Source organism: Lactuca serriola, chromosome 1, assembly GCF_051521515.1.
Source record: "Lactuca serriola cultivar US96UC23 chromosome 1, Lser_US96UC23_V15, whole genome shotgun sequence".
In the NCBI taxonomy this organism is placed as follows: domain Eukaryota; kingdom Viridiplantae; phylum Streptophyta; class Magnoliopsida; order Asterales; family Asteraceae; genus Lactuca; species Lactuca serriola.
This window is the reverse complement of record NC_136408.1, coordinates 17,058,526-17,075,670: the sequence shown is the minus strand read 5'-3', so window position 1 is coordinate 17,075,670 and position 17,145 is coordinate 17,058,526. Positions and strand designations below refer to the sequence as shown.

Here is a 17,145-nt window from a genome sequence, read left to right as displayed (position 1 = left end):
TGAATATCATTTCTTGTGCAATACCTTAGACCATCGATTCTCATCCACTCGGGTTCGACTGCACCCTTTCAATCCTCAAGGTTTGATGGATTTCCAATCCATCTCGCAACCTTACAATTCAAACTGTCGACAACCTGAGCTTACAAATGCCAGCATTCCATTACTAGCCAATCTCAATGATCGCACAACTCCTGAAATCCAAATGAATACTCACCGTAATCTCAGCAAGTACGATAACCCCCAATCCCTTCCAATGATACAACACCACATCCTTAAGTGCTTTATGTTGGTGACAAATATTGTATTCCTGAACCAGAACTGGCGAGTCTTCACTCCAACTTCTCACTCTCCGAAGATCTCCGCATTCAAACCTTTTTCAACCCTTGCGATTTTGAAATTTCCTTGGCAACTCCAATGACATAACAAACTCATGCGACTACCACCATCATCTTTTTACTACCGCTCCTTCCATAGCAACGGTAGTGATTGGACCCAAAGGCCCTTCCATGAACGACTTCCATTCCTACTTGAACAAACATTAACACCTTTGAACTCTACCTTCATTGTTGAACTAATCCTGCTAATTCATTTATAAATCTTATAGTCGATACCCCTGAATTGACCCCATAAAAGAACCTGAACAACAACCGAACAAACTGAATCCCACCTTAGCAAGTTACGACCCACTTGTTAGGGTTTTGTATACTACAACATCCTATGGTGCACATACAACCCTAAATGCTTTGGATCTATGTTTTATCTAATTATACATGCAATATTGTTTCCAAAGCATTAAGCCTACAACTAGCATGCAGTTGACATAAACAACATAAAATACTAATTAGGAGTTTACCTCTTTATGTTGTTTGTAGAACTTGTTGTATTTGGCCTTTAAGAACTTAGTGCCCCAAATGTTGCACCTCAAATGGTTCACAACACACCTTAGAAAAGGATGGCTTTTGGGAGAGTTTATGCACACTAAAATTGGTTACGGCTCTCCAAGAACACTCTAGCAAAACTTGTGCAACTAATTTTAGGCTATAGGGTGTCATATATTTAGTGTAGGAATCCAAGAGTCATGGGTAAACCCTAATCCATACATTTGGGCTTATTATCCATGATTCATGATTCAAGTGGGATAACTCTTTATGGATTCATCCATAAACTTAGTCCATCAAGTATCATAAGCCCAAAACATATATATATATATATATATATATATATATATATATATATATATATATAACTAATTTACACAATTAGTCCCTATTAATTTAATTAGTCTATTTTGATCACTAAATTAATTCCAAATAAATTCTTGATCAATACTAATTAAATCATATGATTTCATATTAATATATTAGAACTTATAATATATTAATCAATCATAACTAACCTCTTCTCAAAAGTCCATCCTATCAAATTGTCGTGGTGATATGCAAACCAAATGGACCATGCTACTCTCGGGTCAAGTACATACCAATTATAGTTATGGGCTTAGATACCTAATCCAACACCACTAATAACTCTTGGCATGCAAAAATGGCATATAATGATATAACAATTCATTATGATATAACCCAAGTGATACAGAGAACTAAACAAAAGATGACACTTACACATGTCTCCGTTTCAAGAATATAATATATTATCGTCTCACCAATCACTCGTGATAAAATCCATGAAGTTATTCAAATGAGCGTGGGTTTAATCCAACACTCGAATCTTATTCTAGGAGTACTCATGAACATTACAGCAAACTTGTGCTATGTATAAAACACCTAGACAATCTACAGTCATATTCATGACAATCTTGCCTCAATACCTACTTCCAAAGTATGATCGACTGTGGATGGTTTGAATAACCTAGTTATTCGGGAAGTCAAAACATGCAAAGTGAAACACAAGAATAATCGAATCCAATATGATCTCAAAACTTATGAATATAAATAAAACACCTTTTATAAAATCACCATATTGATTACACATTATTCATTGTATAATGTTTCGATTTATCAACTTAACACTTGAATTAAAACAATAGGTATCTCATGCTCCAAGCATGCACACTATGTTTTCTATGGTCTTTTATTTTGTGAAATAGATCAATTGAAAATATTTCCAATGATGCTCATTTCACAACTCCAAATCCTTGTTGCAAGTGTAAGAATTCCAAATTCTTGTCACTACTAGAACACTATTATGCAATATTTTTTTGTAATGTCTAGGTACCAAGAGTCACAGAGACTTAACCAACAATATTACAAAACTTTCCACTGGAAATTGTACCAAGACAATTCCAAGGAAATGAAGTCTCAAATTCAAATTACATTCCTTTGAACACCCTTCTTGCATAAAAGTTTCTAATCTTACACAGATTTAAAGAGTAACTTCCACTTATGGAAACATTTCCATATTCCCATTTTGACTATCACTTCTGAACAAGAATCACCTCTTCTCAGAGTATGTCAATATGGTTCTTCCAAAATTCAGAATATACTTCCAACTGTCCATAAGCAACCAATTTTTGGTAAACCTCATATTGTCCTCGACAATTGCTTAACCACTTTAGTCATATCCGGTTCTATTCCTTTTTCCCTCTTAATGCCCTAGGTATTTGGAAAAATTAGAACACGAGAATATTATAGCATATGCAATCGATCCTATACCCGAAGCATATGGGACATGGTTCATAATGTCTTACATAAAGACATGATACTTGATCAGTCTTTTGCTATAATATTTCTATTTGCCATGTTCTCATAATTCAAACTATGAAGAGGGATGTTGTAATCATAATCGAATTTGAGAACACAATTAATATTTCCATATATATATATATATATATATATATATATATATATATATATATATATATATATAGAATTTCCTTCTGTTGAACCATTCCAACATAGCATTCATATATATCATTGACTAAATTTGATTAAAAATCTCAATCTAAGCTTTTAGAATTGAAAAAGAAGTATAAATTCCTCTCCCTTAATTATAGCAAAACAACTTTTCAAACCCTTCAACTTTGCGAATTGAAACTTTTGTTTTCTATAATTAACATTTCTAACTCGCAACACTTAACGTAATAATTGTGCTTCCACTAGCATAATAATTACATTCTTATTAGCATAACACTTGTGCTCCCACTAGCTTTGACATGTACTCAGAAATCAGCTGGACTTCTAGAAATCAATACTTATTGGCTTTCTTACCAAAGTTCAGATTTCTGATATAAGATGCTTCGATAAGACTTTATCTAGGCTTCTCAAACTCATACACCTTTCCTTACATAGCTCACATGTGTGTCTAAACAATTTTAGAACCTACAATCATAAGCCTGAAATGTTTAGTCCTTTGCCATTTCTCACAAGAAGTCCATGTTATCTCCCCCTAACTAGCTTGTGAACACCATTACATATTACTAAGACAAAAAAATTATTCGAATGAGAGGTCTCACCCTACAACGGTTAGACTCAAAAGAGAGTTGCGAAATAGGGCTAAACCTAACCTTCTGAAATTATTTGGTCCTCATAATATGTAATTTAACATATTCGTTTACTAGTTAGTTAAAGATAAATAGAACTCCTAAAAGCACAAAGCAAGCAGCATTCGAGCATTGAGTAACCTAAACCAAGCATATCCTATTCAAGCCATCATATCACTGACTAATCAATACTAACATGCAGTTCAATAAGCACATACAATAGGCATACAAGGTATCCTTCCTAGATCCTTAGCCCTAATCTAGCATGCAGTTCTCATAATCATATCATATCATAGCTAGCATGTATGGGTAAACTGGGAGAATATACTTGAGCTCGGCTGATTGCGTGCACCACACCCTTTTCTCTTTTTGGAAATCCTTTTTATAAAAATGATTTTCTTTTGAAAATTTTCATACCAAGTCCACATTTTGATTCCAGACACACCCGAGAGTGTGCCCAAATCGCTCATACCAAGGCTTTGATACCAACTTTTAACATCCCAAAAATCATGACCGAAAATTTCACTTTTAATTCTTAATAAAAACCATAGTTATCAAACCATTCCATCAAAACATGAGTCAAAGTATTTCAAAACATTATTATCAGAGTTTCCAAATCAAAATATCAGAGTAAACATCTCAGGCTAAATGTCATGGTGTGTGCAATGCAGTCATCCCGAGCCCTTCTCTTTGCAACTGGAAGTACCTGAAACCAAATCTGAAAACCGTAAGCATGAAGCTTAGTGAGTTCCTCATACTACCACATACCGTACACATAATCAAATAAAATGGGCCCCCGCCCCTTCATCGAGCCCCGCCTGGCATTGATCCGCGCTCGGTATACACATACAATCAATACCATATAATCATGCTAACACATAAAGATAACATACGCAATACCATGTGTTCCATTCCTAAGACCTCGCCTATCATGGGCCCCGCCCCTACTCAGCTAGTGGTGAGATACGAGACCCTGTCCACACTCACTTCCCTAACCAGGCACATACAAGTATCACACAGACAACAATTATAACTAAACATGCACATAGTCGGAGGGTACCACCCGACATCGAACCGTAGTCCGGAAACATACCTATAAACATTCCTCGGGCCCCGCCCTACATCAAACTGTAATCTGGAAATCATACAAACATTTCTCGGGCATCGCCCGACATCGGACTGCAATCAGAAAACATACAAATAAAGATACATATAAGAATGATGAAGACCTCAAGCATACAAACATTCCTTGGGCATCGCCCAACATCGGATCGTAATTCGGAAAACATATAAACATACAGCGGGCACCATCCGACATCGGACCTTATTTCGGAATACATACAGTCATAAATATGGGCCGGTATTGGTGCCTTCAACCTGTTCAAACAGGAGGAAACTCACCTCGATTGCAGAAGCTTCCTGGAAGAATCCCTAGTTGTTGCCCCGCCGACTCTCCGAGCTATCAATACCAGAACCAGATAAAATCTTAGCTAATAGGCCAAAACCCTCAAGTTTGGCCCAAGGTCAAACTTGGTCAAAAGTCAATGGTCAATGGAAGTCAAAGTCAACAAGTCAAACTTCAGGCTGAGTACGCCCAGCGTACTCAGCTCGTACGCATGGTATACTTACCAACCAAAATCGGGACCCCATATGAGTACGCGCAGCGTACTCGAAGGTACGCCTGGTGTACCCGGCCAAATGACACTTTTCTATTAAGGGCTTAATCTCTTAAGTCCTTTCATCCAACACTCAGATCTAGTCCCATAACATCATTCTAAGTCATCAAGTTTCCACCTTTATGACTTTCCATGTCTAGAAAAGGTACAAAAGCTAAAACCTTAACTTATCAATCCATTAAGACATCATGACACTCTCATAGAAGGTATAGAAGGATCAAGAATACATTTTTATGGATCCTAAAAGATCCATAATGGATAAAGTTTCCAACTTTATCCATTAGAATGGTCCAACCCACCAAGATCTAGCCTTTAAGCATCAAATGGGACCAAAAGTGCATCTTTTTCAACTTAATCCATTAAGTCCAAGTCTCCAACCTTCAGATCTGAATCATAATGATGTTTAGATGGATAAAGTTTCCAACTTTATCCATAACAAGGTCACAAACTTTCAATATCTAAACTTTATGCACTAAAATGACCAAAAGCTCATAACATCCAAAACTAGCTAGATCTAACAAATGCATCAACAAGGTTCAAACTTTATACCACTAGAAGATAGATCAATGTGAGCAAAGTCCAGATCTACAAGCTCCAATGCAACCAACACTTCTACAAGAAGTTCCATCTTCTCCAAGGTGCACCATGCATACTCCATATCACTAAAAATCACCTTTTTTTTAGCTCAAAAGGCTCATCTAAGGTTAGGGTTTCATGAAAGGGGTGTTAGAGGGGTGGAGGCTGAGAATAGAGTGGGTTTGGGGGAATTAAGGAGCTTAAGGCTATGTTTGGCGTACTAGCTGAAAAGCTAGCTGTTAAATAAAAATTAGCTGATAAAAAATAACGTTTGATAAAACTAGCTGAAAAGCTAGCTGAAATATATAAAATTACATAAAAGGATATGTAAGAGTATGTTTTTCTATAATTAACTAAGGGGTGTATTTGGACAATATTAAAAAAAGCTCCTAAAAAGCTAGTATAAGTAGCTTTTCAAAAAGCTAGCTTATAAGCCACTTTTTGGCTTACCAAACACAACATAAAAAAGCTCGAAAAATAAGCTAACTTATCAGCTAGCTGTGGCGTGCCAAACACAGCCTAAATAGGGTTTAGTCACTAATTGTGTACGCCGAACGTACTCCTGGTACGCCCAGCGTGCTCATGACTCTATTAGTACGCCCAACGTACTCAGCTTGGCCCAAAACCACCCAAACTTCAAGCGGTCATAACTTTTTCGTTCTATCTCTGTTTTCAACGTTCTTTATATCCACGGAAAGGTATTTATGAGCTCTAAAACCCTTTATAATTATTTTTGACTTAAAACACTTCGAACTAAAATCCATAATTCATAAAAGAAGTCTGAAACACTACATTCCCATTTTACCCTTTGATTCCAAAGTGCAAACCGAACTATTGAGTTACATATCATTTTGGGTCTCGCACCCTGACAAACTCACAAACTCCCTGAGGTCATCCCTCAGCTTGTCATGGTACCTTACCTTCTTCATCTCCCTATTCGCTGTATACTGCGGAACTAAGAAATCTCTCTCCCGGAACTTGGCAGTGATCTCTGCCACAGTCTCAGCCGTCTGGCGAAGGTCCTAAGACTCCCTCACCAACTGTTGCACCTCAACAGTTGGTGCAAAATCGACCCTAAACCAGGTCATAAACTCATCCCAAGTCATCGTCTCCAGGGATTTTCCTCCAAAAGCAAAGTCTACCTCCTCTTAACAATCTCGGGATTTTTCCTTCAGAAGACAGGAGGAAAATCTGACCTTCGACCCCTCGAGACAAAAAGTCATCCAGAAGGCATTAACCATATCCGTTAACCATCTCCTACTAGCAATGGGGTCATTTTTCCCAAAGAACGTAAGAGCTCCACAAGCACGAAACTCGCGAAAGGAAAGAGTTTGAGCTCCAACAATAGTCATAATCTCAATAGGGAACGTGCCCAGACACTCATCCAAAATCTCCAAAATCCCATCCTTGACCATACAAAAGATCACAGGGGTCAGCTCCAAAATGCCACAGGTGATCTCCGACAAGATAAACTCCTGCATCCGCTCATTAATTGGCTCAATACCTACACCTGAGCCTGAACCAGAACCTGAACCTCCTTCTAGAGTGCACATGTAACGCCCGCGTTTCCAGGCTAGGCATTATCCTTGATGTAATAGTCTAGGTTAACCCATGTTGCTCTTTTAAAGTATTAATGATGAAATATTTGAGTATTATGTGAATTATGTGTTTATTTTCTTAATTATTATAATTTAATGAATTAAGAATAAAATAAGCGTCAAAATTAAAGTATGAAATAAGCCCAATATCTTTGCATAAAGATGTAGTGCTCAAAACAAGAATTCCGAAGATATAAAGAATGCTGAATGACGTAAAAAGTGAAATTTACGTTAGAGAAATATTTAGCCTTAGTTATCTAAACGAAAGTCATAGAGTTCATTAAAACGAGAGTGTGCATAAAAAGAACGCCCAAATCTGACTTCGTATGAGGAAGTTATGATTTTCTGAAGTTTCGACTTGGCAATATGCATCCCGAATCCTCGATTTGAGATCGAGCGGTTTATAGCCGAAATAATCTAAACGGGAATCGAAGATCTCGTTGTTAGTAGCGAAACGATGAAAAGTTAGGCGAGAACGGACGTCGGACGAAGAAGTTATGAATTTACAACGAAGTTTTCCTATCCGGGCCTACTAAAATTAAATAATAAAAATAAAGTCAAAATTAGCCGACAGAGTCTAAATGAAAGTTATAGAGCATAGTCTCACCTACGCGTGGATATAAAGAACGTCGAAAACGGAGCTTGTATGCGAAAGTTACGCAATTTAGAAGTTTGACGAGTCAAATTGCCCGAGCATAATTTGAGTACGCCAAGCGTACTCAGAAGAATGCAAGTTGTCGGACCAATACTCGAGTGCCACCAATTGACGCATGCAGAGACGTCAAAGTACGCCCATCGTAACCAAGCTACGCCCAACGTAATCCCAGACCCCCAACTTATAAATAGAAACCGAGATCAGCCATTTTCTTTTGTTCAAACTCTTTCTTCTCTCTAGTTTTTGCCTCGATTTGCGTGCCAATCATATCCCGAAGCCCCGGTATCATTCCCGAGCCCCGAAGCAAGATCCGAAGCCCCGAGGATCCCGAAGAGCGTTATTCCCGAGCTGAAGCCTTGCCCGCGAGGAGCCCGGTTTTTGTGAAAATCTTCCAGATCTACGGAGAAACACTACTTCTGCAAGCCGTAGTGCTGTCCGATCATCTTCAGATCAAGTGAGTGTGTAGTTACTTTCTTCCAACACATTATTATGAAGTATTGTATATAAAATACGTCCTATGTGTATATATTTTGTTGTTATATGTGTGAATGTATATTCACTCTCTTTTATCTCATAGATCTGATTTATTCTCTATGAAATACGTGTTATGTGTGTGTGCCTCATCTGTTATGTGGAATATGTATTGATTAAAGCATGCTATACAGGTTTTAAACTAAGTATAAAAATAAATATTTTTATCTACTAATATGTTGGGTAGAACATGGGTAGATAGTTGATGTGTGATAAACAGATGAGAGGCCTCGATGTTGTTTTGGTTCAGTCATCTAGCGGAGTTTAGATGACGACCACGGACTTTTCTAGATAGTCTTGTGGAACACTAGCAGGCTCACCACCTGTAGGTGTTAATGGACTTGGGTGTTCATTCGCTGTACTCCATCCCCCCATGGTTGCCTTATTTGACATATATTGCCGGGAAACCCCCGAAAGCATGTGTTGTCGCCCCGATGAAATATTCTTAGACTAGGTCCCTTGTGTTAGTTATTTTAGGGACATAAAGTGAGAATAACGGGAATGGGTAATTGGGTTATTGTTGGTTGATGAAAATTAATTTAATTATTTATTGTGGGTTGAAAACCCTATATGTTCACCATGCTCTCAAGCCTGACCCACTTAGTTTCTTTATATTATAGGAAGTGGCGCGAGGGCATAAGATGGATAATCATCAAGTTGTTTTGTTTACAAGTCTGTATATGTATATATTTGTTGAATGACTTGTAATGTTATCGTTTATGCTTTATGGTCTGTATCGGAACATGACATCCCGGGTTTTTGATTATGGAATGAAATTATATTTCTTCATGAAATGTTTTGATAAAAATCTATTTTATCATGTTTTGTTTTTGGGAACAAATTTCGCATCTCTTTTAAAATCAAAAGGATTTACTCTGAAAATGTTTAAAAAGCATAAATGAAACCGGTCTTTTCTGGCCGAGATTTTGGGGATGTCACAGCACATCACCATTCTATAAAACAACCATGCAATTGATTGTAACATAACCATGAATCCTTATCCAACAATCTTCCTAGACTTTTATGACTCTCCTAGATTCGAGTATGGATCCTGTGCTTTCAATAGTACAAGACTAATACTACCTTCCACACCTATCCATACTTTCCTCAAGAATCATCCTGAATCCTCTAAGTCACCTTCTCAAACTGATACTCCAAGTACTCGCTAAACAGTGAAACTAAACCCACTGAAGCACTTCCTAGGCTTTCCTAGATTTCCGACCTCACCCTGCCATCGGTTGTTGAAGAACTCTCACTAGCACCAGTTAACTATCTCATGAATATAATCACATGCCACAGAGCTTAGATAATCCTTCAAGTAACAGACTCAACCCTACAACGATTACACTCAAACAAGAGTTGTGCAATAGAGTCAAATCCATCACTCTATTATTTAACCTTTGCAACATATGACTTGACATATTCACTTAATAGTTAGTTCGTATTACTAAGAGTTCCGCAAAGCACAAAGCAACCAACATTCAAGCAGTAACACTCCAAGCCATAGAATAACCAAAGAACATCCAAGCTCACATACAACAAATCATGCTAGGAACTTCCACTCTTACTAACGGTTGCCTTATGAATGAAAATTATACACAATACAGAATCAAATATATTATTGAATAGAAGACTCTTCCCTAGGACCACAACCAAACAAGGAATACGAAATAAGGCCAAATTATTCATTCTAGGGCTATATGATCCTAATCGTATAAAATTTTTAAAGCATACACTTAACAATTATTGATACCATTACATATTCCCAATCTAGCATCCAATGCTTCCTAGGGTACAAGGCATCAAATATCAAGCCAATCTAACATGCAACTCTTGAAAGTATCCCTAGCCTTATCCTAGCATGCAAACATTCATATCATATAACATATCAACATGTATGGGTATTCTGGGAATCACTTACTTGAGCTCGTCCGATTGCACGCATAGCACTCCCTTTGTCTTTACAAAATCCTTCTAGATATTTATTCTCTTTACAAAATCTGTAACGCCCCAAATTTCAACCCAAAATTTTCAATTAAAACTTTAAGTGTTTATTCGAATCACAACTATAATATCTTAAAACATTTATCAGAGTATCATTTAAAAGTTATCATGTACACAAGTCCCCCATTGATGCAATGCAATCGAACCGTGCCCCTTCTTTAATATAAGAAAACTTGAAACAAGTAAACCGCAAATCGTAAGCACAAAGCTTAGTGAGTTCCTCAAAATATCACACACATCACAACACAAATAAACAACTAGGGGTTATTAGCAACCCTGGGGACTATCAGCAGTCCCAGTGGGCAAACAAAAAATGTCAGGTGGGTTATCAGCAACCCTGGAGACTATCATCAGTCTCAGTGGGCAAACAACACACCCTGTGGGTTATTACCAACCCTGGAGACTATCAAAATTCTCAGTACACAATATCATATATCACAATAACAACAAGCAAGACCAAGTTGGTCAACACGCATACACATACACACCCATATATATATATATATATATATATATATATATATATATATATATATATATATATATATATATATATATATATCCACACAGGCTCATACAAACATGCAAGAGTCACAAAGACAGCTAACATTCTACATACATAATTTAGTGAGCCGACATTGATGCCTTTGATTCACGACCACCGGGAGAAGACTCACCTCAATCTGTTGGTAACCAAATAACTACTCAGTCGCTGAATCGGATAATCTTGTACCTCTAACAATAAATACAACCCTAATCAATAATTAAGATTTTACCCCATGAATGATCCAATTATTCCAAGAATAGGGAAAAGACCATTTTGCCACAAATAAGTCCCAAACCAATCCACAATTTCCCTAAGGTCAACAAGTCAAAAAAATTCAATGGCAGTCAACAATCAGAGTGCCCTGCGTACTCGATCTACGCCCAATGTACGCCACCTTTGGCCAGTACACACTGCGTACAAGATGGGTATGCCCAATGTACTCTAGAGTAGCCTAAACCCATCATTAAGGGCTTAAATGGTCAATTCACAAAGTCCACTCCTCGGATCTGGTCCCAAAACAACGTCTTAACCCATAAAGTCACAAACTTTAAGCCTTTTCACGGCTGAAAAGAGTTTAAACCATGAAACTCTAACTTAATCCACACCCAACACTACCAAGATCTTGCATGGCTAGAAAGGGACCATCAATTAACCATTTTATATGAATCTGCTAGAATTTAATTGCATGAATGGACAACAAATAAGCTCTGGACACTACTAGAAAAACAGCCTTTTACGACGCTCATTGCGCGTCGTAAAAGGCTCAGACGACGCGCAAATGCGCGTCAAGGAAGGCCCTGTCATAAAGAGAGATTTACTCATTTTCAAATTAAATTAAATTTGCATTTAATTTCTCATAATAGAAATAAAATACTTTTTTGATAGATTTACTCATTTTCAAATTAAATAACACATTAAAAGTCTCATAATACAAAATAAAATACCATAAACAATAAAGATAATTCATTGCACTAAGGACCATGTTAACAAAAGAATATAACATTATATACCATAAGTACCCTCAAGTAATCAATCTCTTACAATGTTACTTAAAATACCCTCAAGTAATCAATGTCTTACAAAGTTAAGAGACTAAGTTGGTATGTAATATGGCACTAAGAAGCCCAAGAATTGTTTGTGTTTTTCCTGTTCCTGGTGGATCCTACATGGACAAAAGGTAAGAATTAACATTTTAAAAGTGCAATGCCTCAATAAGGAAATCAATGGTAAAAGGCAAATCTGAATAAGAACAAACTTTATACATATATACATGGAAGTATTGTAATACACAATAACAACAACAAATACCAAATTACCCTTTGCTTACCTTTTCTTATGGCCACCTCCAAAAGTGAGAATTTGATAAAAGATTTAGGTCACACATTCTCTCATCAAGCTCTGTATCCAAAAGTGAGAATTTGATAAAAGATTTAAAAAGTGGGAAAATATCAAGAATATAGAGGATAAGTTCGCGTGTCTGGTCATCACAAGTTTCTAGTACCTTCTGGACAACGTAATTTCCAAAAGGATCTTTCATCATTGCCTATAGTTTTGTTTTGCATTACAACAAACTCAGTTACCAAAAAGACAATTAATGTGTTTTTTATTTTTACAAAAAAAAAAAAGAGAGTTGCTGACCTGTAATGGCTCATTTTCATCAGTGGAACCAAGCATTTCGTTTACAAGAAGTTGGCGTTCATCTGGGCTTCCATAAGTTAAGCATTTCTCAACAACATTTGAAGCAAACTTTTGCAGACTCATCTTCACTGTTTCTCCTGCAATCTTGTTGATGATAGCTGATCGCTCATGGGGTCTACCATGTTGTAGGACATGCTAATTATAATCAAACAATAATATTATATCAATTAATTCAATCTCAAATCACAAATAAAAACATATATATATATATATATATATATATATATATATATATATATATATATATATTCAAAAGGTGAGTGAGTGAGTACCTGAATAACATAATTTCCATATTGGTCTTGTGCTAGAGTACAAACCGAGTTCATGATTTCATCCATTACAACTTGTGTATTTCGATCATCACAGTGCTCCAATACCCTCTGTTCATTTCACATATAAGAAGAAGAAGAAGAAAATAGATAATGAAAGTTATTATTTTTTTAAAAAATATATGTTTTACCTGAATGACTCGACATCCATAAGGATGTGATGAAAGAGAAACAACTTGTCCAAAGAAAGAAGAAACTATAAACTGAACACGATCTTGAGGCACACATTCAATACATTTCTGGATTACATGATTACCATTATGATCACGAACACATTTCATGATTGAACCATCAAGCTCAGCCACCATTTCTGTCTGTTGATCAACTTCAACAACCTCCAATGCCTAAGTATAAATCCATGTTATGAATTATTCATCAATATGGGATGACTGATCTTTAAGAAAGATTATGTGCTTTTTGACAAATAAAAAAAATCTACCTTCTGAATAACTCTGCAACCATACATTTGAAGGCTAAGAGGCAAAACATGACCGATGAGTTGACCAACTAACTCCCTTCTTTGACTTTTGGTCCCATGCTCAAAGAACTGAAAGTGTATGTACAAAATGTTTAAGTATACAACACTGTGAAAGAATTAGACATGAAAGGATGATGAATGTACCTTTTGTATGACATAATTTCCAAACACATCAGTCATCAAACTACGTGCATGAGGGACAATTTCGGGAAATATTATATTCTTTTCTTCAATTGTGGCCGATTCAAGCTTCTGCTGAATAAACCTGCTTTCATATTGATCGGTACTATAACATAAAAGGGAAAAAAAGAAAAAGAACAGAGTCAATGATGCATAAGTCATAACTGAATATGAATGAATAAGAGTAAGGCTTAGTTTGCATACCTAAACTCAATCACATGATCAACAACATCAGAGAGTTCAAAAGACTTGTTTTTGTTGTTCTTGAGCTCATCCAACAATGAAGAAACATATCTTCTATCTAAGCTCATATCACCTTCCGGATTCCAAGATCCAGAAACTCCACCCACTGAATTTCTAAAAGCAGGAGCAAATTGTTGTGACAACTGTCTGGATCCAACTAATGAACGTGTAGAATTTTCAAGTAAGTTTCCTTGATATGGAATGCCATGATTATATGTGGGATTCCCATATAGATGATTTAAGCTTCCAGATCTTCCAAAAAGTGGTGAACTGTATTGTTGGTTATGTTGAGCAAGCAGTGCTTTAAGATACACTTTCTGAAGAGCCTACATATCTTCATGGCCATGTGAAACAACAAAATTATTACATCCCAAAGGAAGATTAGTTGAGTGTGTGTTGACCATGCATTGACCATGTCGTGAACCCATGATTGGTGAATGAAAGTTAGATACAGGTGGGTAGTTACATCGCCTAAAAAATTGCCCTTTTCCAGCTGTGTTTAAAGCTGAAGCTGAAAATACAAATTAAAGAATGTAAACAGTAATTAAAGGATTAAGTTTATGGATTTATAAAGTCTAACAAATTACCTGAAGCAAGGTGATTAATCGGAGTAGAGTATCTAGCAGGAATCTGACTAGAACAAAGAGTATAGTGTTTTTTTTAAATACCTGCAATGGAAATGATAACCATAAAATTAGTTTTTTTTAAACAGACATGAAAATGATAACCATAAACAATATACTGCTACTTATCATAACCCATATCATATATTCTAGATAGAAGTGATGAAGTAATAGTAAGGCGTAAGCATCTGACTAAAAAATATTTAAAAATGAAAAGCTCATAAAAGAAATAAATGAATTTTGGATTTAACCCCTTTACCTGGATAGATTCCAGATTAGCATTCAGACAAGAAACAAATAATAGAGTTGTAATTTGGACTTAAAATTTACTGTTTTAGCTATTCTATGTCAATTCTTTCATTCATGTTACAATTAGAAAATCACAGGCTAGCTTATATGAAAGTTTCAGGGATATGTATTATGCATAATGTCTCTCCATACATACATACACTTCATGTCACATGAGTTATCTGAAAGATTCATGTTTTTTTATAAAACATTGAAATATTATCTTTAAGTTGTTGAGCCCCCTTGTACCCCTGTATCATTCAATCACAAATAAGGTGGTTATGATGGATTCTTAGCTAATGCGGTCATATTTTCAACAAACCCTTAACCAAATCATTCATTACATATATTTTACTTTCCTTTTTCTCTATCTTGTTCACCTATATCTCCAATACCCTTTTTCACCCTAATGTGTCGATCTCAATGGAACATTTTTAGCTAAAAAGTAAGAAAAATGTATTGACAACTCATACCATTTTGCAAGAAAGGCACATACATGAAGACAGGGGCCATGATTCGATAATCAAATATTGCAAAACTCAGTGAAGCAAATAATCAAACACTTAGTGGGCAATAAAAATCCAACACATTAAAATAAAAAAATAATAATAAAAAATTTGCACCAGACATGGAAATAAAAAATAAAAAGAAGCTTGAACACAATAAAAAGGAAGTAAGTAGTTGGGGATGATGATGAACAGTTAGTGATGATGGATTTATTTTCAACATATGATTTACCTTGAGATCCAAAATTAGCATGAAGAATAGGAATCACTCTGATAACCCTGTTGCAAAGACTTTCCCACATCATTATGCTTGTCAAAATAAGAAATTACATCAATGAAACTGTAAAATAACATGCAGTTTAAGAAGCAATTAGCGTTAATTTTGAATTGGGGAAACAAACCTTAGTTCTTTTTTCTTCGCCATGGAAAAGCACACAAACAGAAGGATGTGTATGATGTTTTCCTTCAAGATCTTCGCCTTCAAAGGTACACGATTCATCTCCATTTTATCATGCTTCCCTACCGATTCCTAATCGCAAAACCATGATTTCTAGAGCTTGAACTTTAGGAGGGGGGAGGAAGGAAGCATCGTAACTAAAGCAAGAGGGAAACAAAAATGGAGGATAAAAAAGAAGCGGGTTTTCAAAATGCTTGGGGATTTCATTTTCCCCAGTATCTACTAAAACCCTGGCCTAGCACGTGCTAGAGAGAAGGGAGGTGGCGATGGCTTAGGGTTTACAGAGAGACGGGAGGTAGAGAATGAAGGGAGATCTAGAGGAGAGAGTATCAGAGAGAGGATAGTGGATTGCAAGGATGAAAGATAGATAGAAGATTTCAAAACAAGGCGGGTTTTCAAAATTTTGTGGATTTCGTTTCCCCCTTGTCTACTAAAAGCGCGTTTCATTAAAATTATAAAGCGACAGGTAAAGACGACGCGCGTTTAAGATAAAGCGCCCTCCGTGTTTTTAATTTTTTTCTTGAGACACTAAATTAAGGGCACGCAGTAATGCGTGACGTAAATCCTAAATTTTTTTGAAGAGATGACACTATTTTAAGGGCACGTCCTTTTGCGTATCATTAATCAACGCGTGTCGTAAAAAGCGCGTCATTAAAGGTCTATTTTCTAGTAGTGGGAGTACTCCATACTCACAAAGGTCCAAGCTTAGGGAGAAAAGTTCATAAAAAACCCATCTATGGAGATCTAGAAGAAAACTCATCAAGGTACAAACTTTGTACCTTTAGAAGATGCACCAAATGGAGTAGTTTCTAGTTTCAAAAGCTTGCAAGTAACCCCTCCTTCTTCACTAGTCTTCTTCTTCAACAAAAGACCACCAAAATCACAACCAAGTTTCAATAACTTCACTCACAAAGGATACACTCAATATTAGGGTTTGGAAGGAGTAAAGTTTGATTATGGGAGGTCCAAGGGAGATTTAATGCCTTTAAAAATGGGTCATACCCTAAAAATTAGGGTTTGGCATCAGCCTACGTACACCCCGTGTACTCCTAGTACGCCCAAAGTACTAGGTTCAATTCCGCAATCAGCTCTTTCCAAGTACGCCCAACATACACCCTGTATGCCTAGCATACTAGACTCAACCTAGACTAACCCTCTAACTTTGTATAACCATAACTTCTTCATTCTAACTCTTATTTTGACATTCTTTATATCCACATAAAGGTATTGAAAAGCCCCACAATAATATCTAGATATCTT

General features: G+C 36.3%; 1 protein-coding gene across 1 annotated transcript; it reads right to left on the bottom strand.

The window, feature by feature from the left end:
- Positions 1 to 12,145: 12,145 nt before the first annotated feature.
- Positions 12,146 to 14,101, bottom strand: LOC145067659 (uncharacterized). The gene is made up of 8 exons (XM_079014747.1): positions 13,973 to 14,101; positions 13,733 to 13,874; positions 13,550 to 13,657; positions 13,242 to 13,454; positions 13,054 to 13,161; positions 12,722 to 12,916; positions 12,411 to 12,626; positions 12,146 to 12,245 (listed from the first exon to the last, which is right to left on the bottom strand). The coding sequence occupies exons 1-7, from the start codon at positions 14,077 to 14,079 to the stop codon at positions 12,417 to 12,419; spliced, it is 1,083 nt and encodes a 360-aa protein (XP_078870873.1). The 5' UTR covers positions 14,080 to 14,101; the 3' UTR covers positions 12,146 to 12,245; positions 12,411 to 12,416.
- Between the last annotated feature and the right edge of the window lie 3,044 nt (positions 14,102 to 17,145).

Bases quoted from the DNA above. Each gene is read 5' to 3' on its own strand.
- LOC145067659 (XM_079014747.1), bottom strand. From the start codon at position 14,079: ATGAGCTTAGATAGAAGATATGTTTCTTCATTGTTGGATGAGCTCAAG. The intron at 13,162-13,241 runs GTAAAACATATA...TGAAATGAACAG, and splicing joins ATGGATGTCGAGTCATTCAG to AGGGTATTGGAGCACTGTGA. The intron at 12,627-12,721 runs GTCAGCAACTCT...ACAAAACTATAG, and splicing joins ATGAAAATGAGCCATTACAG to GCAATGATGAAAGATCCTTT.